The sequence below is a fragment of the Loxodonta africana genome, chromosome 12 (assembly GCF_030014295.1).
Source record: "Loxodonta africana isolate mLoxAfr1 chromosome 12, mLoxAfr1.hap2, whole genome shotgun sequence".
NCBI lineage: Eukaryota > Metazoa > Chordata > Mammalia > Proboscidea > Elephantidae > Loxodonta > Loxodonta africana.
The window spans coordinates 80,697,559-80,722,182 of NC_087353.1; the positions used below are offsets into that span (position 1 = coordinate 80,697,559).

At 45.3% G+C, this 24,624-nt stretch overlaps 1 protein-coding gene across 1 annotated transcript in view; it reads left to right on the forward strand.

Annotated features, from left to right (window-relative positions):
• Positions 1-24,624, forward strand: part of CACNG3 (calcium voltage-gated channel auxiliary subunit gamma 3) — a 111,420-nt gene that overhangs the window by 80,308 nt on the left and 6,488 nt on the right. Inside the window, exon 2 of the mRNA XM_003418821.4 lies at positions 17,184-17,267. Coding sequence (XP_003418869.1) covers positions 17,184-17,267 — 84 coding nt within the window. The remainder of the gene's footprint in view (positions 1-17,183; positions 17,268-24,624) is intronic.

Below are 24,624 nucleotides of genomic sequence, written 5' to 3' on the forward strand. Positions count from 1 at the left end.
TAAACCTGCTCTTTTCCCAGTTTCCCCATCTCATTTCCTGGTGCCACCATTTACATAGTCATATAGGCCAGAAATCTAGACACTCTCACATCCTCTTTTTTCTCCCACACCCTACGCCCAACACACCAAGTCTGGTCAGCTCTGCCTTCAAAATACCATACTAAATGAACACAGCCACATCACCCACCTCTGGAGTTGTCACCGTCACTCTCGAGGGGGCGCCTACATGGTCTCCTCACTGCCCCAGCTTCAGGTAGTCTGAGGGGTCATTTAAAAACTGTACATTTGATCATACCACTGTCCTACTTAAAATCCCCCACATGCTCCCATCATGCTTGGAATAAGACCTCAAAGCCATTCCGTGGCCCACGAGCTCCCTCACGTGGCCTCAGCCCACCTCTTGGCCTTTGCCTCTACTCTCCCGTGCCTCATTGGGTCCTTCTGTTCCTCGCCACACCCTCTCGTTGGAATCTGCCACAGGGCCCAGTACTGTCTCTTCCCTCTGCCTGGAGTACCTCTGTTTGCCCCGATTTAAAATGGGACTGGTTCTTCCCCTCTGTTCCCTCAGAGATATCCTTTTGGGTTATCACCGGGCGTCATTCCTGAGCCCCTATTCTGCTTTAAATTCTTCATAGCTCTGATCACTGTCTGAAATCACCTGCTTATTGTCCCCTCCCTTGCCTAGGACGATCTAAGAGATGTTCTCTGTGTTATACAACAGTAGTCCCAGTGCCTAGAACAGTGCCTGACACGTAGTAACCAAAACCAAACTCATTGCTGTTGAGTCAATTCCGACTCATAGTGACCCTACCTGGGTCGCTGCTATAACAGAAATACCACAAGTGGTGGCTTTCAAGAACAGGAATTTATTTTCTCACAATGAAACCCTGGTAGCATAGTGGTCAAGAGCTACAGCTGCTAACCAAAAGGTGGGCAGTTCGAATCTACCAGGTGCTCCTTGGAAACTATATGGAGCAGTTCTACTCTGTCCTATAGGGTCACTATGAGTCAGAATCGACTCAACGGCAACAGGTTTTTTTTTCTTTTTTTTTTAGTGGGCTAGAAGTCCAAATTCAGGGCACTGGCTCTAGGGAAATGTTCTCTGCCTCTGATGGTCCTGGAGAAAGATTCTTGTCTCCGTTTCTGTGACCCCCGTCTTCCTGGGTTCTTGGCTATCCTCACGTGTCTTCCCTAGTCTGTGCTCATACATCTCTGTGTCCATGCTGCTCTTTATCTCCCTCAGAGGTGATTAGGTCTAGGACACACCTTACACTGTATTCTCTCATTAACATAAAAAGGAAAACCCTGTGTCTGAATAGGATTACAGCCACAGGTATAGGGGTTAGGAGCCCACCACATAATTTGATGGACACAATTCAATCCATAACAGTGGCTAGTAGCTATTTATTGAGTGAAGTGAATAAATTTTTATGATGAGCCTTGTTTTCAGTGGGAAGGCTGGAATATGATCTCGGACAACTCTTTAACCTCAGCCAATTTCTTTCCTTAAGGAACACCTTAGATCTGAGAGGCAGGAGGAGTGTCTTAGTGAGGGTTCTCTAGAGAAACAGAACCAGTGAGACACTGATATATATATAAACAGAGAGAGATTTATTTCAAGGGATTGGCTCAGTCCAAAATCAAAATCAGTGGGGGATGGCCAGTCCAAAATCCATAGGTCAGGTAGCAGCTACAGACTTCTGGTAGCTTATGGGATGTGGGGGCTGGTCAGTTCAAAATCTGTGGGCTGACAGAAGGCTAGAGACTTCTGCAGAATTGTATCCCCAGATCCATAGGTCAGATGATGGGAAGAATGCAGAGCTGAGAAAGAAAGACAGAGAGAAAGACCTCTGATAAAGTACCTATTTATAGTCTGAGGGCAGACCACACCCTAAGAAAATTCCCGTTTCAACAGATCGATTGATTACATTATAGAAAGTGATTATATTACATTACATTTTATTACATTACGGATCAGCAACTAGTCTAGTGTTTGACCAAATCACTGGGAACTATAACCTAGCCAAGGTGACACATGAAATTAACTACCACAAGGGGGTGTATCTGATCTGGGTCATCTTGCATTCATGCTGCTATCTTGCTGAGATATTCTTATCCCCTGGGGCAAAGGAAAGGACATGAGGTACATGGGACCAATGATTGGGAGGAACATCAGTTAATATATCGGAATATTCACCCACCACATATCTTTCTTCCATTTTATTCCTCAAAACACTTGAGACCCTTCTCACTCAGTAGCTCAGGTTTCCCCCATCCTGAGTCCCAGATGCCAGACCCCAGAAGCGGGGTGGGGCAGGTTGGGAATGTTTTGCTGAGCATGAGCCTTGCCCATACCAGTAAGTCCTGCTCCTGGAGAGTGATACTTGGTGCTGTCCCTGTGCTGTGGGCCAGCGATTCACCACTTACTATTCACCTCATACCCATTATCTTGTCTGATGCCCACAGCAAGCTTAAGGTAGGAAAGGTAGAGCTGTTGATACTTACTTCACAAATGTGAAAACCAGGACCTGGAATGGTTAGGTGCATTGCCTAGTCTTGCAGAGAGGGCTTGGGGCAAAGATTTCTTTGCTCTAGAGTCTGTCAGTTCTCTCCAATGGGCAATTTTTTCAGATAATTGCTGGAATTGGTAGTGAGAGACCAAATCTGATGACATCATTTGAGACCCTGGATCCAGTCATGCCTGAATCAGATTGCTTCCTGGACATTTCAGTAACTGCCTTGAGGTGCTGATTGTCAATCTGGTCCTTTCAACAGGGGGCACACTCATTCATTTATGTAAGAAATATTTATTGAGTGAAAGGCGTAGAAGCTCTGGATTCTGATGGATGACACCATACTTGGTGAAAGGAAAGGATACAAGAAGGACATCAGCACTAGAGGACTCCCTGAGACTATCTCCCAGGAGATACTCTTTAAACCTTGAACCAAAACTATTTCCTGAGGTCACCTTTTAGTGAAATGACAGATTGGCACACACAAAATAAAGGATATTACCCACGAATATGGTGCTTCATTAAAAAACCATCTATATGAGACCAAAAGGTCAACAGTTACTCTAAAGCAAAGATTAGAAGATAAGGGGGCAGGGACACTACAGTACTGGAAAAAGAACAGCCAGAAGGCAATTAAAGAGGATGTTGACACATAGTAAAAGATGTAACTAATGTCACTGAACAATTTGTGTAGAAGTTTTCAGATGGGAACCTAATTTTCTGTGTAAACTTTCACCAAATAAAATAAAATATTATTAAAATAAAAAAAATTAAAATTAAATCAAGTTTTAAAACAAAAACAAAGGAGAAGTTTTGAAAGTGGAAGAATAAAATTGTTGAAGATAAAAAAAAATGAAGAAGAAGAGAATAGGCTGAGGCCATGACAAGGTTGAGAACTCTCATGCCCACAGACACGCCTGTGGAGAACTGGAGTCTGTGAAGGCCTGGGAGAGGGCTGCTCAATGGATCACTGCTTATTTGGAAACTGGGAACAAGACTCAGGCTTTGGAGTCAGAAAAAAATGCTGAGCCAGGGGCTTGGGACTCTTCCTGGCTGAGGTGCTCACTTGTTGGAAGACTTCAAACAAGTCTCTGAAAGCCTTAGATTCTGAACCTGCTACTCACTAAAAAAAAAAAAAAAAAAAAAAAACTCACTAGGTGTGTGAATTCAGCAAGATTCTGAGCTAACTTCTCTGAGCTTCAATTTACACATCTGGTCTATTTCCAAAGTATGGTATAAGAATGAAATAGGATAATATGAGTCAAACACTTAGTACAGTAAGTATAGAATAGGTTGAGGCAGGGTAGGATGGTGGTAAATCCATGTCCTATGGAACCAGACTTCTGGGTTTGAATCCTGGTTCTGCCATATACTGGGTGTGTAATCTTGAGCAAGCTACTTACTTCTCTATGACTCAGTTTCCACCTTAATAAAATGAGTATAATAGTACTTACCTCATTGTGTTAGATCTAAAGTATTTAGAACTGGGCTTGCCACAGAACAAGACTTTAACTATTATTACTAGTGAATATTATATAGTTAGAGCTTAATAAGTGGTAGACACTTCTGTTCCAAGGAGGTGATCCTATATTTGTGAAAACACTTAGAAACCCATCTCTTAAACATCAGTTTAACAGCCAAAGAGGTTATTGGCTTATGTACCTGAAACATCCAGGGGCTTATCTAATCCAGAAGTGGCTAGATCCAGGGGATCAAATGATGTCATCAAGATTCAGACCTTCGACATCTCTTAGCTCTACATCCTCTGTGTTGTTTTCCCCTTCAAGCTTTTCCTGTCCAAGAGGTGGCCCCAGACAGCTCTAGTTCCAGCCTACCAGCTTAGCAACCCAATAGAAAAAACCATTTTTTCTTTCTCAAGAGTTGTAGCCAAGGTTCCAGGGCTATCCTCACCCAACCAATTTGGTTGCTTGTCATCCCTGCACCAATCAATCTGGTCAGAAAGTAGAGTATGTTGACTGTCCAAATCTAGGTCATCTGCAACCCGTTAGGCAGCACTATACCTGGCTGACTAGGAATTCTGATTGGCTATGACTGAATCACATGCCCACTAGTGAAGCTGAGAATGGGGTCAGCTCCTAAAACACTAGCTGAATTGGGGAAGTCATTCTCTACAGTGGAATCAGGGTACTGTTTCCAGAAGGAAGGAGAATGGGTACTCCTCAGGCAGAAAGAATGGATGTCTCCTCCAGAGTCCTAGTACCCACCAATGACCTCTGCCTGCCTGTCCATCAGAGAGGAACATGCCCTGATCTTCGCCACTGCCACCTGATCCTGAACCTGCCTCAGTAATGACCTCTAACTGTAGGCTCCAGGCTTAGGGCCAGAGCTACCAGGTGAAGGGGATAGTGGTGGTGAATGTACTGTGAGCTTGAGCATCCTTCTCATGGAGACTGAGGCACGTCTCTAAAGAGTGGGCTGGGCTCATAGACCCCAAGCAAAATAGCCACAGACCTGGGAGAGGGAAGAGGTAAAATGGCAAGCTGAGGGCCCAGGCCTCAGGAAGGCTCTGGAACAAAAGGAGGGTCTCCAACAGTGAAGAGATGGCAACAAAGGAAGCTTAGAGAAGAACATAGCCTTGGAGGAAATACTGAATACTCACCCCTTTATTCGTTCATTTGTTTATTTAACAACCTACGTATCATTCAGCTTACTATGTACCAGGCACTGGGAAGACAGCAGTGAGCAAGAAAGAAATATGCTCTTAGAATTCAGAATAGAGTGGAATAAATATGCATATGATTAAACCCATAATTAATTTTTTATAATAAAAAAACCCGTTACCATCAAGTCGATTCTGACTCACGGTGACCCTATAGGCTGGAAGCACAGAGTCTTATGGGAGCAAATAATTGGACAGAATCAGCCCAAGGACATACTTATGGTGAGATCCTAAGGACAGGAAGGAATACATCAAAAGGAGAATGCATAGGGAGAGATGTAGGAGGCAGCACAGATGCATGTGCAAAGGCCCTGAGGCAGGACAGAAAAACAAAGCCTATGCAGGGTGAGTTTGACAAGAAGACTCTGAAGACTGGCAGGGGCCAGATTGCCCAGGGCTAGTTAGGTCAAGGATTTCTGCCCTTATCCAATGGGAAGCCACCTTGTCTTAGATTCCCTCAAATGCATCACACCTAACAGACATACAATAAATACTTATTGAACGAATCCTCACCTTCCATGTGGGAGACCCAGGTGTGATTCTCAGCCAACACACCTCATGTGCAGCCACCACCCACCTGTCCATGGAGAACAGTGTGCTGCTATGATGCCGAACAAGTTTCAGTGAATCTTCCAGACTAAGACAGACTAGGAAAACAGGCCTGGCGATCTACTTCCCAAAAATCAGCCAGAGAAAACCCTCTGATCAAAATAGCCCACTCTGCAACCGATCATAGGAATGGCATAGGACCAGACGGCATTTTGTTCTACTGTGAATGGTGTCACCTTCAGTCGGGGGGCCAACTCGATGGAAGATAACAACAGCAACAACACATACCAAGCATTGTGCAAGATGTCTGAGATACTGTGGCGCTTACGTTCTAGTGAAAAAAAAAAAATCAGAAAATAAGCAAGGCAATAAATATAAATAAGATCATTTGCACACTCACCTAGAATCATGAACTCTTATGAAGACAGTGACTGGATGTGTTCAAGGGAGGTGGAGACCTGAATGCTAAGAAAGAGCCAGCTCCATGAAGGGCCGGGAGTGTTCCAGGCAGCGAGTGCAGCAAAAACAAAGGCCTGAGAGCCATAAAACAAGGTGTGTCGGAGGAACTGAAAGGAGGCCAGTGCACCCAGAGCTGTGGTTGTCAACTGCCTGCACGTCGGAGTCACCAGCGGAGCTTTTCTGAAAAAGACCGATGCCTGTGCCCACATCCAGAAATTCTGATTCAGCTGCTCTGGGGTGGGGCCCTGGTCAGTGGGGAGCCTGCGGTCAGCCAGGACTGAGAACCACTGGGCAAGGCCTGACTGCTCCAAGCCTGATCTGAGGACCAGCAGCAGCAGCAGCCTCACCTGAGAGCTGGTTAGAAATCTCAGAAAAGGCAGACTCTCAGGCTGTGCCCCAGACTTACAGGTTTAGAATCTGCATTTTAACAAGGTGCCCAGGTTATTCGTGTGCCTGTGAAAGTTCGAGAACAGCTAATTCAGAGCATCACCCACAGTGAGGGGTATGAGTGGAACAAAGGTGCAAGCAGAGAGATGTGAAGAGGCCAAATGCTAGAGGGCCTGTATCAGTGGAGTCACGGAGTTGACTCCGACTCACAGCGACACCACGTATGTCATAGTAGAACTGTGCTCCGAGGGGTTTTCAGTGGCTGACTTTTCAGAAGTAGATCACTCACCAGGCCTTTCTTCCAATGCACATTAACTGTTCGCACCACCGAGGGACTCCAGAGGGCCATTAGGCCATGGTTTTATTCCGAGTGCTACACAAACATGAACGTACCACACACCTGTACAAACACAAGAACACACACACTCACCAGCAAACTTGCATAGAGCCACATTCACACACGGCCACCACAGATCTATATACATCCTCTGTTATTCTGAAAGACATTTGTATCCGCCTCTGATAACCCAGTAGGTACACCCCTACCCTTGCCCCCAGCTGTCACGCACACTCCTCCCCGAGACACACCCCACCCAGAGGCACGCCCTGCCACACCCACCATCATTTCACAACCAGCAAAGATTCTGGTGGCTCCGTGGGCAAGGAGAGTGAGGATCTGGGGGAAGAGACCCCAGCACCTTTCTCTGCCCTTGCCCTGAGTCCAGGGAGGGGGCCTGGAGGGCCACTCAGCCGCCAGGGGGACAGCATGCAGTTAGAGGAAGGCAACAGACCGTTTACCTCACAGAATGAAGCCCCATTGTGGTGTTGGCTCAAAACAGCAGAACTATTCCTGGGTGTCAGGTGCAGTTAATGGTTGCCGTGGCAACCGCCCATGCTTAATGAATAGAAGAGAGTAAAAGACGCTGGATAAATGTCAGTGCTGGGATGGATTTGCTTGGGAGCAAACCTGTTAGTGCCGGGCTGAGCTGACCAATGAAGGTTGAAATGAGCAGCCCAGGGTAGTTGGGAGCAGATCCAGGGACCTCTGTCTCCCCTTTCTCAAGTCAGCACAGTCAGAGGAGCACAAAATATCACAAAGTGTGGCTCTCTCTGCAGACCGTTAGGCACAGGCTCAGGTTTGTGGGTTGAGTCGACGCATATTTATGGAGCTTACAATGGACAGAAATCTGAACCCCGGTCTCTCCAGAGTTAAGAGATGCCAGGTTTTTCAAATTTTACTCTTCTGGATTAATTTTTTAAATCAAAAACGTGCCAAGCTAGGGTTTACAAAAATAACCTTTTGAACACCCAAGCGCCACATGTTACATTATCATTGGCTAAAGACATGCGACTCATGGGAGTTAGAAAACAAATGGGGGCCACTAGTCAGGCCTAGGTTGAAAGATGCATGATGGGTGTCCTCCTGTTTCATGGGTATGTCACTGCCTGCCTAGGGAGCCACATCTGGAAACAATGTCAAAGTCTGTACCTTCTATGTGCAGACCACGGCCAAGTGGTGGGCCCACTCTGCACTCACCAGGTGGGCCTGGGGTTGAGGACTCTTTCTGGCTGAGATGTTGGACGATCTCAAGCAAGTCTCCTAAAGCCTCAGCCCCACATGTTTTTAGAGGGAATAACAAAACCTTCAAACCCCCAAAGCCGCCTAGCCTGTCATCCCTCTAAGGTCTCCAAAACTCACAGAGGTCAAGTCCTTTGTGGATGTGATGGTGGCACGGTGTGTCCAACTGCTGTCCAAAGTTATAAAGGCATCCTTAACACAGAGGTGGGAGAACCTGCCGGCACTCAGAGCATGGCTCACAAACTCTGGCGTGCATTAGAATCCCTCGAAAGTAGAGGTCCTTAGGGCTCCATCCCCAGAGACTCTAATTAGCCACGTTTTGTTTGGGCTCCAGGAATGCACATTTTTTGTTTAACAATTGTCGTCATTGTAGGCCATGGAGTCGATTCCAACTCATAGTGACCCAGGTAATTCTTACATAGGTGGGTCCAACTTTTGCAGGCACCTCTGGAGGTAAAAGCGGCAGAGATGAAGGGGCCACAGACATGGCCCTTGCTCTCCCCTAACCCTCTCCCTGGAGCTCCTCCACAGCCACAGAAGCCTCCATGGGCTGGAAATGGAATGAGTTCTCAACTTCTTTTAATGCCTACCAATGCAGGAATAAGAAGACTCTTAAAAGCTCTAAAACCTAAAAAGATCATGTGATCACCCCACCCTCATAGATAATCCAACATTAAAATAATAATAAACCTCCTCAAAAAAAAAAAAAAAGTGAAGCCCATTGCTATTGAGTCGATTCCAATTCATAGCCAGCCTATAGGATAGAGTAGAACTACCCCATAGAGTTTCCAAGGAGTGCCTGGTGGATTCGAACTGCTGACCTTTTGGTTAGCAGCTGTAGCACTGAACCACTACACCAACAGGGTTTCCAAAATAATAATACCAACCTATTAAATAAGGCAGAGCAACAAACTTTTAATTTTTTCAAGTAATTCAAATATCAAGTATTCTCAATATCAAATAATTTTCAACTCCCATTCATTCTCTCTCTTCCCCTGCTTGGCTGGTACCCCCAAGCGCATGATTATTCTGCCTAATTGGTTAATCGTACACCAGTGCCTATGAGGCACCAGGTACTGTTTGGGGTGTCAGGGCTTAAAGGTGAAGTAGAAGATGCCCTGCCTTCTAGGCTGATAGGCTGGGCTCTGGGCTCTGGCCCAGGCTGGAGGCTGATCTTTGGAATGGACAGGCTCTTGGCTGGGCTCTTAGCTCTGTTCGCCGCCACTGGCCGGGATCTGGGCTCTGGTCTGGGTGAGTGTTCCAGTCATTCCTCAATTAACCAAAATAAAGACCAGCAAAGCATTTTATCCCAGACCTCCCAAACTCACCCAATGGTCAGGTCAAACAAAATGTTCAACTCTAAGTGCTTCAGAAGCAGAGCAGGCCTATTTATTCATTCTTGGTCATATGTCAGGACACTCTCTTGACTGGGCAACTCCTTCTGGACGGATGTGGCTGGAGTCTGGCTTAACTGATGTTATGCTCCCACCCCGCAGTTGTTTCCTCAAAGGGCTTAAGGTGGCTTTCAAGGATCCCTTTGAAGAGGCACTTCCATTCATGACCCTTTGCAAGCCCCATGCATCCAAAAGACATCTTGTTAAACTCTAAATCAAGTTGTGTTTTTCATATGCTTAAAACCCTCCAAAAGCATAGAGTACACACCTTTTCAACTTCTGACCATGGCCTGTAAGGCCCTCCATGACCCTGTACCTGCCATTCACGGACCTGATCTTATTCCAGTCTCTCTGCTCCAGTTGCCCTGGTCTTCTTTTGGTTCCTGAAATACACTAAGATTCATCCTTCCTCAGGAACTTTGCACATGTGGTTCCCTCTGCCCAGAATGCTCTTCCTAAGTTGCCCCATGTATGGTTTCCTTTGGTTATTCAGGCCACCTTCTCAGAGAGACCTTCCCTGTCCACCCAGTCTCATAATGTCCACCACTCCCCCACACCCAGTCAATCTCCAGGTTGTATTATTTTCACAACACTTATCACTATCTGTCAGAAGAAAGGCCTGGGAACCTAGTTCGGGAAAATCAGCCATCAAAAACCCTATGGAGCACAGTCCTATGCTGACACATATGGGATTGCTATGAGTTGGTATCAACTCAAGGACAACTGGTGCTGGTGTGACTATGTGAAATCATCCTTTTCGCTTTACTGATACATTTGTTTCATTGATTTCTTTACTCCTGGTCTCTCCCTGTAGAATGTAACAGCCTTGAGATCCAGAAACTAGTCTGTTTTGTTCGCTGGTGAATCCCAAGTGCCCAAGGCAGTGCCAACCTTAGCAGACATATGTTGAACCAAAGAATGAGTCAGGGTATCCACCACCACAGTTCTGTCATCAGAAGAGGATGCTAATTTCTCATTAACTCTCTCATTCCTAGGACTCTCTTACTAGAAGCGGTGATCTATCATGGCTATATATCCCAAGTGTTTCTTCTTGCTCAGAGAGACCAAGTTTAGTTCAGGGTCCTCATTACCTGTGAATTCATTACCCAAATCCCTGATGGGCAAGGTTGCATGGACAAGCAAACTGTCTTCATATGGAGATGTGCCTTAATGACCTGCTCATTTACAAAACCAGTCCCTACCATCGGATACCACCCCACCCCCTACGCTTCGGATCTGCTCGTAGAGGTGTCTTTGTCTGGCAGCTTCTAATTGTCAGCTGTTGTCAACATGTGACAAGACAATGCAAATATGAGGCAAAACGATTGCAAAATGAGATTGTGTATCTAGCAAAAGATGCAGGACTTTATGAAAGGGATGCTGGAGGGGCGTTGGAAAACTGATGGAGTGCTGGCACACCAAGGCAAACAAGAGCCTGGCAGTGGGAGACAAGCTAACAATGGCAGAAGAGAAAATCAACAAGAGCGATGACATGATAGGAACATCAAACCATTTGAATATCAAAGGACTACAGAGGCCCTTGGGAAAACTGATGACGTGGTCAAATATTTTTTGCAGATATGACCCACTTTATGATCCTGCCCTGAAAGTCAAATGGGAAGCGAAGGATTTCCTATTGAACCATCATGGGATTTTATCAGTGCATAATTAGGAAAGATAAGAAAAAATGAACATATTTTCATATATCAATGTTTCATTTTTGAGATAAAGTTGCAAGTGCATCTTTGGATTTCATTATTTACTATAAATCAAATAATTCCTGCCCCTGGGTGGTACAGATGGTTAACTTGTTTGGCTGCTAACCAAAATGTCAGAGATTCAAATTCACCAAGAGACATCTCAGAAGAAGGGCCTGGCAATCAACTTGGTGGCAACTGGTTTTTAATAGTCCTTATTTTAAATAGACTCACCTTAAACCTGTGGCTCCCAACATGTTAGAATCACCTGGGGAGCTTTGAAAAACCTAGATGCCCAAACTAATCAAATAAGAATCCCTGGGGGTGAAACTCAAGCATCACTATTTTTCAAACTCCCCTTCCCTTGCCAGGTAATTTCAATGTGCAGCTGAGATTGAGACCACTGGTTTAAGGAGCCCTGGTGGCACAGTGGTTAAGAGCTAAGGCTGCTAACCAAAAGATCAGCAGTTTGAATCCACCAGCTGCTCCTTGGAAACCCTATGGGGCAGTTCTACTCTGTCCGTTAGGGTTGCTATGAGTCAGGGCAACGGGTTTGGTTTTGAGTTTGAATCCTTATGTTCAGATAAGAAAGACATGCTGTAACACCAGAAACCCAAACATTCTTAACCCAATACTCCCATGATTAACAAGGTAAGTTAATCACAAAGAGGACCTATGTAACTGGACCCAGAGCCCTGGTCTCTTGTTGGCTGTAGTTTTGGGCTCTGAGCTGGGCTTTTGGGCCTGGAATTTGGTTGCAAGGGCTGGACTCACAGCTGTAAAGGGTGTCTAGATGTTTCTGGGCCGAAGCATGTTCTGGGCACTGAAGCTGGCCTAGGTGGGCTGGTTTAGAGCACCCACCCTCACACCGAGCACACGGCAACTGCTCAGAGGCAGCTCAGAAGCAATGTCCCTTGTTAAGATGAGTGGATCCATAGCCACCAAGTCTGCCCCAGCCCCATCAACGTGGGTTGCTCACAACCCACAGAAGGTGGATGTGACAGGTTCCTCCTAGAAAACCCACTGAATGGCTTGGTTGATGACCTCCCCTCCCATCAGAGCTGGAAGTAGCTGGTGGGAAAGGAAAAAACCCTCTTTCTGGGACATCTGGGAGCAGTTGCCCCCAATTCAAGATTTCCCTGAAAGACTGAGCTTTAGATGACAGTCTCACTTTCCCAGGCGTCTCTGCTCTGGGCCCAATATTTCTTGACTTGAACCCAAAACCACTAAATGCTGAACTGTCTTCAAGATGAGCCAGAAAAGCTGGGTCTGGCTCTTGGGCAAACTTTGCATAGAGGGTGGTCTAGGTCCATTCCCTCTGGACGGTGATGGTTCCTTCAGCTCCACACCTAGGTTGACCCTACATGTGTATGCACCCACATATATAGGTCAGCCCATGTATATATATGTTTATGTGAGGGTGGAATAAAGGAGAACACGGTCTCTAGCTTCCTACTGATTTTCTCTTACTCTAACTCCCAAAATAGCAATAATAATGGCATCAACAGCTGCCCTCTGTTAACCATCTTCTTGGTGTCCAGCACTACTATAATACTAAGAGTAATTTTGTTAAGAGCTCAGGCTCTGAGTCAGACTGATCTTAGGCCTAAGTTTCTGTATCTATAACTGTATTTATTCAATTAACATTCATTTATATACCATGTGCCAAGCATCACTCTGAAGCACATGACAAATATTAACTCTGCTGATTTTCATATATTCTTGTATTGTTGTGTGCCATCGAGCCAATTTTGACTCATAGCAATCCTATAGGACAGAGAAAAACTTCCCCATGGGGTTTTCAAGGCTGTAATCTTACAGAAGCAGTCTGTAACATCTTTTTCCTGCAGAGTGGCTGGTGGGTCCAAACCTCCAACCTTTCAGTTAGCAGCCAAGTGCTTAACCACTGTGCCACCAGGGCCCCTTAATCCTCATATAAGGTGGATAATATCTTAGTTTACAGTTGAAGAAGGTGAGGCGCACAAATGGAGTCATTTGTCCGAAGTCTTACAGCTAATACATGGCAGAGCTGGGATTCAAACCCATGGCTTCGGAACCCATGCTCCTCACCCTACCCTCAAAAACCTTTAGGCCATGCCTGGCACAGAGTATATCTAAATAAACAACATTTATTGCAATTATTTCTTTTGGTACTCCCAACAACCTGGAGATTACCTACATTTTACAGACGAGGAGATTAAAGCTCCGGGGCTAAGTAACTCACCCAAGATTATCCAACTACTAAGTAAATAAGTGGTGGAGGAAGGATTTGAACTAAGATCTGGTGGCTCCAAAGCTGGTGTTCCTACAGCTACACCACACTATCCCTCTAGAGGTCAAATGGATGTCTAGTGAAGAGGCAGCCTAAGTCTTCTCCAGATTGTAAGAATCTGACTTGTTTGTAAAAATTCTCAGCCGAGCAGCCTTACCTCCCCTTTGTGAGTGTTGGTGGGCATTGGGGTCAGGCTGGTGGCCCACACTGATGGGATCTGAAAGGAAATACCCAGAATGGAGTTACTGAGCCCCATACTCAGCTCAATTAACTTGGAAGCACTGCTATTAGCCCCACTTCTCTCGGAGATATGACAAGAACTTTAAGAGTTAAAAACACAAAAATCCCCTTTTTCCGACTTCTTCCCCACTTTGCTGCCTCTCTGAACATTCTGGAAGCTATTCAGTATGATGTAGATCTTGTAGACTGCTGTAACCCTGGCTGCCTCCAGGATGCCCCCAGCCCCAAGCAAGAGGTAGAGTTGACCTTGGTCCACGTGCAACCCAACCTCCTAGATATTCCAGAATCCTAGTGCTGAAGGAACAGCTAGAAGGGCATTTGATGGACCCAGGGCATGCCCTCATTCCCCACACTGGCTCTGTCCTCTTCCTCGAACTCACCAGGCTCACTCCCACTTTAGAGTCTCTGCACAGCAGCTCCCTTTGTCTGGTAAGCCCTTTCCCTGGCTCATCACATAGCTGACTCCTTCTCCTTATTCAGGTCTGATGTCAAATGTCCCTCCTCAGGAATGCCTTCCCTGCCCACCTGGTCCACCCAGTGCACAGGCATCATCACATCGCCCTGCTCTGTCTCCTTCAAAGCATGGTTATCATGTTCACTCATAGTCTGTAGTCGGTCACCCCAACTGAGGACCAGGACCAGGATCATCCCTGTGAAGCCCCAGTACCTAAAATAGCCCTGGGCACACCGTGGGTGTTTGATACTGGAAAGACGGAAGAATCATTCATGTTCAGCTGTAGAAGATTGTTGCCATAGGGAAATGTGGACCGAGTTCCTCATTTTTCAGAAGGAAAGAAGGCAGGCAGGAAGGAAGGAGTAGGCTGAACAAAGGCCGAATCAACCAATCATCACGGCCCAGTTCTCATACCTGTCCTACCTCCGGTGCCAATCACCTCTCACCTGTAACCACTGGCTCTACCCACCACTGATCCTCTTCCTGGTTGGCCTCATTCCTGGTTTCTGCTTCTCTCTCTGCCTCGGTGCCTTAGCTTAAAGCTGTGGTAGGATGGTGCTTGCCTCTGTATCCCGACTTTGTCCTTGCAGGATGTATGTTTTCAACTCTTTTTTGGCTCTATCCTCTGCAGTTTGTGAGCAAGTCCGACCCCATGGTATATTTTTAGATTTACTGCTATGGGGAAATACTCATGAAAAAATGTAAGTGAGAAGAAGAACAGCATGGTCCCAATTTTGTAAAACCATTTGAATGTGAGAGCAGGGGGTGGGGTGGTGGGGGAGGGTGGGAGCCTGGAAGGAAATATACAGAAATGCTAAACAGTGGTTATTTCTGGGAGATAGCAATATGCTTCTTATATGAACGTCCAAGTTCACTTTGTGAAGTGATGAGTCCTTGACTTATAGTGCCAGCAGCTTCATTTTCAGTGTGGAGTCTTCCTCAGGGAAATTCTTAATTCCCTTTCCTTTTATATTGCTTTCTTGATCTCACCATGGCACCAATGTGTCTCTTCTGGCCCTAAAATATCTACCCCAAACAACAGTAGTAATAGCTACAATTTATTGAGTTCTTACTATGTGCCAGGAACTGTACTCAATGCTTCACGTCATTGCCTGATTAAAAGAGTTATGTATAAAGTACTTAGAATATTGGCTGGTGCTGTAACTATTACTGCCTCCATTAATCCTCATGACAACTCCATGAAGTTACTATTATTATCTCCATTCTGCAAACAAAGAAATGAAGGTTCGGAGAGGTAATTCGCTGTCGCTCCCACCACTAGTAAGTGGCTGAGTCAGAATTCTCACCGAAATATGACTCCAAAGACTGGGTCAGGGGTCACAAGCTCTAATATCTACAGGGCCAGGCAAGTAATGGAGAGCTGGGTGGGGACTTTGGCCAACCGGAGAGCTCACGCCAGTCTTGAGGGACTCATTCATGTTCAGGTGTAGAGGGAAGTATGGGAAGAAGCTCCTCATTTTTCAAGAGAAACTGAAAATCTAGGTTTACATGTGAAATATTCTGATTTTTCAATTTTGGCAACATCTTTAGTTTTTAAAAATACAGCAGAAATAGACAATGAAACACCGCAGGTGAAAAACATAAAATCAGAACATCCTGCTGCCCAGATTTGCCCTAAAAGCCCGACATTTTCTGCGTTAGAAGTATCAACCTAGATTATGTCCTCCAGTCCCAGGAAGACCCAAACTTTTCTTTGCTTTCCACCTTGCCCTCCCGATGTTTGTGCTACTGCACAGGACAGAGACACCTTTAGACCAGGGGTCAGCAAATTTTTTCTTAAAGGGCCAAACCAAAAACACCAAACCTACTGCCATTGAGTGGAATCCAACCATACATAGAACAGAGTAGAACTGCCCCAAAGGATTTCCAAGGCTATAAATCTTGATGGAAGCAGACGGGCACATCTTTCTGTCTTGAAGCGGCTGATGGACTCAAACCGCCGAACTTCCAGTTAGCAGCCAAGTTCTTTAACCACTGCGCCACTTCAGTTAACAAACACCTACTGATTATCAAACACCTGGAACGAGTTAAGATAAGCTGATGTAGAAGAAAGAAAAAGAAGCAAAATGCTGACAGTCCCCTCCAAGATGCACCGGCAGCAATTTTGTGGCTCCCGAAGGGCTGAGTCACACAGCAAGGGACTGTGAGCTGTGATCCTGGGTGAGCAGAGAGACATAAGGGGGTCCTGTTGTCAGATATGACCATTACTGGAGAGAGTAGGCTACTCCTGAATGCCAGGAATCTGCACTTAGGATTCAGGCCAGCTTTGATTGGAATTCTGGCTCTCCCATTTACCTGTGTGATTTCAAGCAAGATCCTTTTTTTTTTTTTTTTAATTGTGGTAAAAAAAAAAAAGTATGTATAAACATTAGCCAATTCAACAGTTTTTACATGTACAATTCGGTGACATTGATTATGTTTGTCATGTTGTACAACCATCCTTTTCCAAATCATTTCACCACCATTAAGAGAAACTCAGTGCCCCCTAAGCAATGAGTTTCCCTTTCCCCCTCCCTCCCACCACTGGGTCTCTCTATATTTGTCTATTTCAAGCAAAATGCTTGTGCCCAGTTTCCTCATCTGTAAAATGGGAAGATAAATTAATATACTTAAATTCCACCTCCTTTGCCCTTTATCGACTGGAGGCAGGGGAAGATAAGTTGAGACAGTTCTCACAGTGAGTGTTTATGCTTCATAGATCTTCATCCTTCTAAGCAGATGCCAATGTCATGCAAAATCTAGGAAGAAGAAAATTTGTCTTCTTTTTTTTTTGTCTTTACTGGTCTCTTTCTTGTACCCTAGAGAAAACAGCTGGTGGACCCATCTATTCACAACCCCAACAACCAGGGAAAGGATCTTCATTGTGGGAGTGAGGACCCAGGCTGGGCCCGGGGACTCTGTCCCCTATCCCAGCTCAGGACCATACTTGTTTCCACAGGGGCTTTCCGAGGAGTGTGCAAGAAAATTGATCACTTCCCTGAAGATGCTGACTACGAACAGGATACAGCAGAATATTTACTGAGTAAGCTCCCTGATTCTCAGATCTCCCTTGGGGTGAGGGGAGGGAGGGTACCCTGCCATCACCCCAGTGCCTCTGAATTTAAGGTTCCTCAGTAGCCATCCCTAGAAACGGGAAAGTAGAAAGGAGCTTGGGTAACCTTTGCTACTAGACAGAGACATTCAAGTATCTAATATCTAAGTCTCTTTAATTTCAGTGAACCAGAAATGGAAACCAAAAAAAAAAAAGTGTCAAAACTGAAAGGTTCTTTTTAGTCTCCGTGGGAGAAATCTAAGGAATTTTCTTCAACTTGAATACAAGCTTTCACATTCCTCAGAAGGTTGATTTGAGGTGCTAATGGGCCAAGTGCTAATGGGTGAGGTGCTAATAGGCAAGGTCCTAAGGGACAAGACCTGGGAGAATAAAAACAAACCAAAGTTCACCCCTAGTTTGACTTTCCTTTGGTTTCAGTCCTATTGGGGCAGAGCCATTGTCCCCTTAGGACTTTCCTGAGGTAATAACCTGGATATGGCACGGACTGCCACAACTGTGGAACGTGGGAGGCAGTAGAGTGTGGTGGCTTCAAGCAAGGGCTCTGGAACCTGGTCAGTCTGCTTTGACTCCCTGCTCCCTGGGTTGGATCTTGAGCAAGCTGCTTTCCCTCTCTATCTCTTAACTATCTTCATTTGGGTCCAAAATAGAGATTATAATGTTATCTATTTGACAGTTTTATGAAAATTAAATAAGCTAATTACATTACTGTGTGGATCATAGCAAATTATGGATAACATTGAGAAGAATGGGAATTCCAGAACACTTAATTGTGCTCATGAGGAACCAGTATATAGATCAAGAGACAGTTGTTCCAACAGAACAAGGGGATACTGGATGGTTTAAAGTCAGAAAAGGTGTGCGTCAGGGTTGTATCCTTTCACCATACCTATTCAATCTGTATGCTGAGCAAATAATCTGAAATCTGGACTATATGAAGAAGAACGGGGCATCAGGATTGGAGGAAGACTCATTAACAACCTGCATTATGCAGATGACACAAGCTTGCTTGCTGAAAGTGAAGAGGGCTTAAAGCACTTGCTGATGAAGATCACAGACGACAGCCTTCCGTAGGGATTACAGCTCAACATAAAGAAAACAAAAATCCTCACGACTGGACCAATAAGCAACATCATGATAAAGAGAAAAAAGATTGAAGTTGTCAAGGATTTCATTGTACTTGGATCCAAAATCAACACCCATGGAAGCATCAGTCAAGAAATCAAAAGATGCGTTGCATTGGGCAAATCTGCTGCAAAGGACCTCTTTAAAGTGTTGAAAAGCAAAGATGTCACCTTGAAGACTAAGGTGTGCCTGACCCAAGCCATGATATTTTCAATCACATTATATTCATGTGAAAGCTGGACAATGATAAGGAAGACTGAAGAAGAATTGATGCCTTTAAATTACAGTGTTGAAGAAGAATAGTGAAAGAATAGACTGCCAAAAGAATGAGCTAATCTGTCTTGGAAGAAGTACAACCAGAATGCTCCTTAGAAGCAAGGAGGGCGAGACTTACATGCTTTGGACATGTTGTCGGAAGGTATCAGTCCCTGGAGAAGGACATAATCCTTGGTAAAGTGCAAGGTCAGCAGAAAAGAGGAAAACCCGCAATGAGATGGATTGACACAGTGGCTGCAACAATGGGCTCACGTATAACAATGATTGTGAGCATGGTGTAGGATTCGGCAGTGTTTTGTTCTGTGGTACATAGGGTTGCTATGAGTCAGAACTGACTGGATGGCACCTAACAACAACAACAACAATTACATTGCACTCAGCCCTGGGCCCAACACATAATAATGAAACAATACACTTTAGCTCTTATTTGTTACATATGATTAGCACCAAACCCAAAAAATCCTGTTGCCACTGAGACTCAGGGCTACCCTATAGCCCAAATGGAGACACGGGCCTTACATAGATCCAAGTACAGAAAAAACTTGGTTTCAGATTTAAAAGCTATTTCTTCAAGAACAATTAGCATCAAGTTCACTCAAAAGGAAAGTTTTAAGTAACTGACTAATTTAATATTACAGAGTGTTAAACTTAAGTCTTTTTAAGCTGCTAGGGATTATAAATTAAAACCCAAAGAAGTCATCAAATTCATATTATGTTTGTAACCCAGAGCTCACGAAGAGTATTTTTAAAATTACAATCATTTTAGCTCTACTCTTGGGCAGCTCATACCTGCTGGTCTGCAGATGGGAGGGAGGGTTACATCTTTGAACCTCTAATCATATAATCCGAGGAGCCCTGGTGGCACAGTGGTAAAGCACTTGGCTGCTAACCAAAAGGTCGGTGGTTTGAACCCACCAGCTGCTCTGTGGGAGAAAAGACTTGGCGATCTGCTCCCGTAAAGATTACAGTCTGGGAAGCCCTATGGGGCAGCTCTACTCTGTCACACAGGGTCACTAGGAGTCAGAATCGACTTGACAGCACCTAACAACAACAACAATCACATAACCCAAACTTTGACTTTGCTTACTTTGGACACATCATCAGGAAAGGCCAGTCACTAGAAAAAGATATCACGGTTGGTACAGTAGAAGGTGAGCAAAAACAAGGAAAACCCTCCCTGAGATGGACTGACACGGTAGCTGCAACAATGGGCACAAACATACCAATGATTGTGAGGATGGCACAGGACCTGGCAATGTTTTGTTCTGTTATAAATAAGATTACCAAGAGACAGACCTTACTCGAAGGCAACTTAGGGCTAAACAACAATGGTCACATAATAATGTAAATGGTGTGAGGCCAACTTGAAAGGAATAGTTATTTTTTTAAACTAACTTTTTAAGCATAAACATACCACTTCTCTCTTTCAGTTCTTATCCATGTCCCTAGTTTGTACAAATTTCTCATGCCAGCAGCTCAAAAAGGGGCAAAGACCACATTTATAAACCAAGCTTGACCAAAATTTGGGGGATGACACAGGTTACTTGGACTTCCTCAAAAGAGAATGATTTCAAAGTCATCGCCAATGGTGTTTTTTTCTTTCCAAAGTGTCCGTGGTCTTTGTTTTTCTTTTTCTACATTGATGAAACATTTCGAAGTTTGCTCCATTGGAGACTCAACAGAACTGTGACTTCTATTTCCCCAAAAGTAAAGCTAATAGTATGTTCTTTGGAGAGGTCAACTGCTTTCCCAATAGAATGTTTTTCTTCCCTCTGGGAATGTGGGGGTGCCTCAGTTCCTTCATTCCTACCTCACCCCTATCCTACCTTCTGCCTATGCTTCACTAGCGACCACAGAATCAGGCATGGTTAAGGGGGCGCCTTAAGGACTACATAAGTTTCCTGCTGGGAATTTTGAAGTCCTTGATCCAACCTTGTAGGGCCAGGGGGACATTCTGTAGCACCCTCCCGACCCTTCTAATGCACCTGCTGCCAGTTCTCATTGATTTTTCTACCATTTCCTCTTTCTCCTGTGCACTTTGGGGTGAGCTACAGCTCAGACTGTAGCAGAAGAGTTGATAATCCACAAGTTCTATTGAATAGAGACACCCCGTGAAATAGTTCGGACTGGTCAAACCCCTGCTCAGACACCAATGGCGGAATTACACGCCAACAAGCTTTCCTGTTCCCACCCCTTGAGCCCCCACTTAGTCCCAGAGAATTTGGGGAGGAGAAACGGAGGAGGAAGACAATAAAACCTTCTTTGGTCTGAAGCCACCACATGTCTGCTGGGTTAAAACGGATGCAGGGTAGACTCCGCCTCGCTTAGGAAAGGTTGGCAGTAGAAACATCCTGTCTGTGGGGGACACCTGTAGTCAGAATTGACAGGATCTGCTCCTGTCTCTTTTGTGGGGTGAGGGATGGGGTCTGACCACTAATCTGTTGCCAAATGATCACTACACCCCATGGGAAGCAACCACTTGTACATATCTCAGATCCACGCATTTGAATACACACTTTTATAACCAAGACAACTGAATTGCTTTAAATGTTTAGATCATTTTCTTCCAGCACATTTCAGAGGCTAAGCATCGTTTGAAATAAAAAAAAAAAGAGGCACCTTCTTTCAATCAATTAAACTCTTTATGTTGTAGATTCAAATACTTTCTGTCAATAATTCAAACAAGCACTTGAAAGATTTATTTATAAGCTCCAAATGGGTGCTGGAAATGACCAAAGGCAGACTCACCCCTAATATTTGTAGAGCCTGGGCCAAGGGTCCAAATGAAAATCTACAGGCCATATGTGGAAATATTTAGAAGTTATAAATAATCTATGCTCTTTACTGGGCCCATGTGACCACCCCTAGAGACCTGGAGACTAAAGGAGCCATGGAGCCAGCCCTGCCTCCTGCTAGCCAGTGTGGTAGCAGAGATCTGCAGGGTAGGGCAGGCCAGAAGCCTAGCCTGGGCCGAGGACTTCTGGGCAGTGAGTAACTGAACAGGCATGAAGCCAGGAGGGGGACTGTTCTGGCCATGCGCCAGGGAGCCAGGGCAGCTAGATTCCCTCCCCCATACTTCGCTTCTCCCCTTAGGGTATTTCTAGGCTCTGTTAACCTGTTGCTATGGAGGAGTCGATTCTGACTCACAGCTACTGTATTGGACAGAGTAGAACTGCCTCGTAGGGTTTCCAAGCAGCGGTTAGTGGATTTGAACAGCCTACCTTTTGGTTAGCAGCCAAGCTCTTAATCACTGAGCCACCAGAGCTCCCTCAAGCACCTCCCAAAACTTCCCCACCACAGCATGGGTGGGAGAGACAGCCATTATCTGGGATCCTGGTCTGCCCAGGCCCCATATTTGAGTAATTTGAGGCAACCCCACTTCACCCCACCTCACACCTCTGTGCCCTGAGCACCTCACCTCAGTTCACCTCCTGCATCCCTCCTACATACTTCCCCATTGGCTAAATCGGTTACCAAACTCTCAGAAAACTTTTTCTTGAGACCAAGAGAAACAAGAGCCTGGCTTTGAGGAAAGAGCTTTGCAGTTGGAGTCTGAGCACTGGCAGTAGTAGCAAATGGAATCAGCCAGGGTGAGATCAGCAGAGAACCACTCAGTGAATGTGGGGTGCAGAGCAACCAGTACTACTGGTCCAGCCTGTCGTCTCTACTAGAAGGTACACTTCATGAGGACAGGGACCCCAGCTCTTCTGTATACCACTGAATACAGAATTAATATTCAACTGATGTACTTGGCCTGGACATACTGGATTTTAAAATAGTGAAACACTCTCATAAAGCGGTTGCCCTCAAGTTGACTCCGACTCATGGTGGCCCTTTGTGTGTCAGAGTAGAACTGTGCTCCATAGAGTTTTCAATGGCTGGTTTTTCAGAAGTAAATTGCCATGCCTTTCTTCTGAGGTGTCTCTTGGTGACTCGAACCTCCAACCTTTCAGTTAGCAGCTGAGCATGTAAACTATTTGCACCACCCAGGGACTCCAAAATACTCTTACACTGGTTTGCAAATACATAAGCCCTCTCCTTGAGGCCCCTCCGCCGGAACCTTCAGTCATTGCCATGATCCAGCAACTAAAGAGTTAAGGCAGGAGCCCCTGGGACCCCGTGCCAGCCCATAGCCCCTATCCATTCTGGAGGGCAGTGCCCGTGCCCTTTGGTCATTAAATATCTCGGCTGGAACCTCAGGCTGTATTCCCAGAACCCAGCCTGTCATCTACTCAATAAATATTTGTTCAATGAATAAATTCATTTGTTTATTCAGTGACTAACTAGGTATTGTCTTAGCTTTTTAGTGCTGCTGTCACAGAAATACCACAAGTGGGTGGCCTAAATGAAAAAAAGAAACTTATTTTCACTGAGTTTAGAAGGATAGAAGTCTGAATTCAGGGCTCTGGCTCTTGGGGAAAGGTTCTGTCTGTCCACTCAGAGGGAGAACCCTTGTCTGAGCTTCTCTGGCATTCTCCTCAGCATCCCGTGGAGATCTTTCCATGGCGTCTATCTTTCCCCATTTGTACTAGCTTGCTTCTGTGCCCAACCTGCTTCTTTTATATTCACAAGCTATTGGCTGAAGACACACCTATACTGATATAAAACCCATTGCCATTGAGTTGATTCTGACTCAAAGTGACCCTGTAGGAACCCTGGTGGTGCAGTGGTTAAGTGTCGAGCTGCTAACTGAAAGGTCGGTGGTTCGAACCCACCAGTGGCTCCATGGGAAGAAAGACCTGGATATGTGCTTCCATAAAGGTTACAGCCTAGGAAACTGTCTTAGGCTGGGTTCTCTAGAGAAGCAAAACCAGTAATGCGTATAAATATATAGAGAGAGATTTATATTGAGGAAACAGCTCACGCGATTGTAGGGGTTGGAACATCCCAAGTCCTTGGATCAGGATAGAGTCCTTTCCCAAGTCACAAGGCTGCAGAAGCTGGTTAACCCAAGATGAGCAGGTTGGAGAGCAGGGAGCCTGCTTACAGGTTGTGATGGTCAAGGAATGCCCAAGGCTGGCAGGCAAGACCACAAGGTTTCTCCTGAGCCGCTTAGCTGCAGGGGCTGGCGAACCCAAGATAGGCAGGTTGGAGAGCAGGACTCTGGCTCATAGGCTGTGAAGATCGGCAAATCTCAAGATGGACAGGTAAGCTGCTAGCTCAAGTCCCAAGAACCAGAGATCAAACAGGAGACAGCTGCTGGATCCAGAACAAGCCAACAACCTCTGCAAGGTGAACAGGAAGGAAGTAGGCAGCAGAAGGCAGAGAGATGAAGGCTGAGGGGGCGGTGAGCCACCACAGGACCCGCCCCTGCCGGTACGGCTCAGCAGATTCCATCATGGGGGTGATCACATATCAGATTTCAACAGGAAAGTGATCACAACATTATACAATTGCCAAATCACTGAGAATCATGGCCCAGCCAAGTTGACACACAGTCTTAACCATCACAGAAACCCTACAGAGGTAGTTCTATCCTGTCCTATGGAGTCACTATGAGTTGGAATTGACTCGATGGCACACAACAACATACTGATATGGCCTCATTAATATAACAAAGAAAAGCTCTACTCCCAGATGGGATTATACTCAAGGATATAGGAATAGGGTTTCAACACATATTTTGGAGGGACACAGTTTAATCCACGGCAGGTATTAGACTCCTATTGAGTGCCAGACTCCATATTACTCAAATCTAGGTGTGTGTGAGGAAAGAGTCTGTGTTTTGGTGAACAGCATGTAGTCTGACGAGAGTCCTTGTACGTGGGGTTGGCTACTTCATTTGAGGGGCCCAGCACAGAATGAAAATCCCTGGCCCCTTGTTTGAAAAGCAGGAAAAAAAGCTTTTTCCTTTCTTTTGCCATCTCTCTGTTGACCTGTCATGGTAGTTTTGGCTTGTTATTCATGTCATACTTCCTTGAGCCCAGCA